The 474-nt window shown below is 67.7% G+C and overlaps 1 protein-coding gene across 1 annotated transcript in view; it reads left to right on the top strand.

Annotated features, from left to right (window-relative positions):
• Positions 1 to 474, top strand: part of Samd11 (sterile alpha motif domain containing 11) — an 18,448-nt gene that overhangs the window by 14,099 nt on the left and 3,875 nt on the right. The window contains exons 9-11 of the mRNA XM_033767818.1: positions 15 to 130; positions 279 to 357; positions 429 to 474. Of these exons, the coding sequence (XP_033623709.1) occupies positions 15 to 130; positions 279 to 357; positions 429 to 474 (241 nt within the window). The remainder of the gene's footprint in view (positions 1 to 14; positions 131 to 278; positions 358 to 428) is intronic.

The following is a 474-nucleotide window of genomic DNA, read 5'->3' as shown; positions in this document are numbered from 1 at the left end:
CCTGCCGTCCACAGGGAGCTATCGCAGCCGCCCCCCTTGCTGTCGCCCCAGAACGCCTCCCACATCGCCCTGGGCTCCCATCTCAGGCCTCCCTTTTTGGGGATGCCCTCGGCTGTGTGCCAGACCCCAGGTGAGGAACAGGCGGGTGTACCAGGTTCGTGTGGGGAGAAGGGGTGTACTGTGAGGCTGTCCCTGAGGGGGCCGAAGTTTGATACCAAGGGCCAGTTCGGACAGCCTGCACCACTGGCACCCTGGCCCGGCCTGTCCCCCTCCCCCAGGTTACGGCTTCCTGCCCCCAGCCCAGGCGGAGATGCTGGCCCGACAGCAGGAGCTCCTGCGGAAACAGAGTCTAGCTCGGTAGGTGCCGGAGGCGGGTGCGGTGGTAGGCGCGCGCCCAGGCTGACCCGCCGTCTCCTCTCCTGCGCCAGGCTGGAGATGTCGGCGGAGCTGCTTCGGCAGAAGGAGTTGGAGAGC

Source organism: Fukomys damarensis, unplaced genomic scaffold (genome assembly GCF_012274545.1).
Source record: "Fukomys damarensis isolate Sample0158 unplaced genomic scaffold, DMR_v1.0_HiC HiC_scaffold_23, whole genome shotgun sequence".
NCBI lineage: Eukaryota > Metazoa > Chordata > Mammalia > Rodentia > Bathyergidae > Fukomys > Fukomys damarensis.
This window is presented reverse-complemented; position numbering and strand designations above follow the sequence as displayed.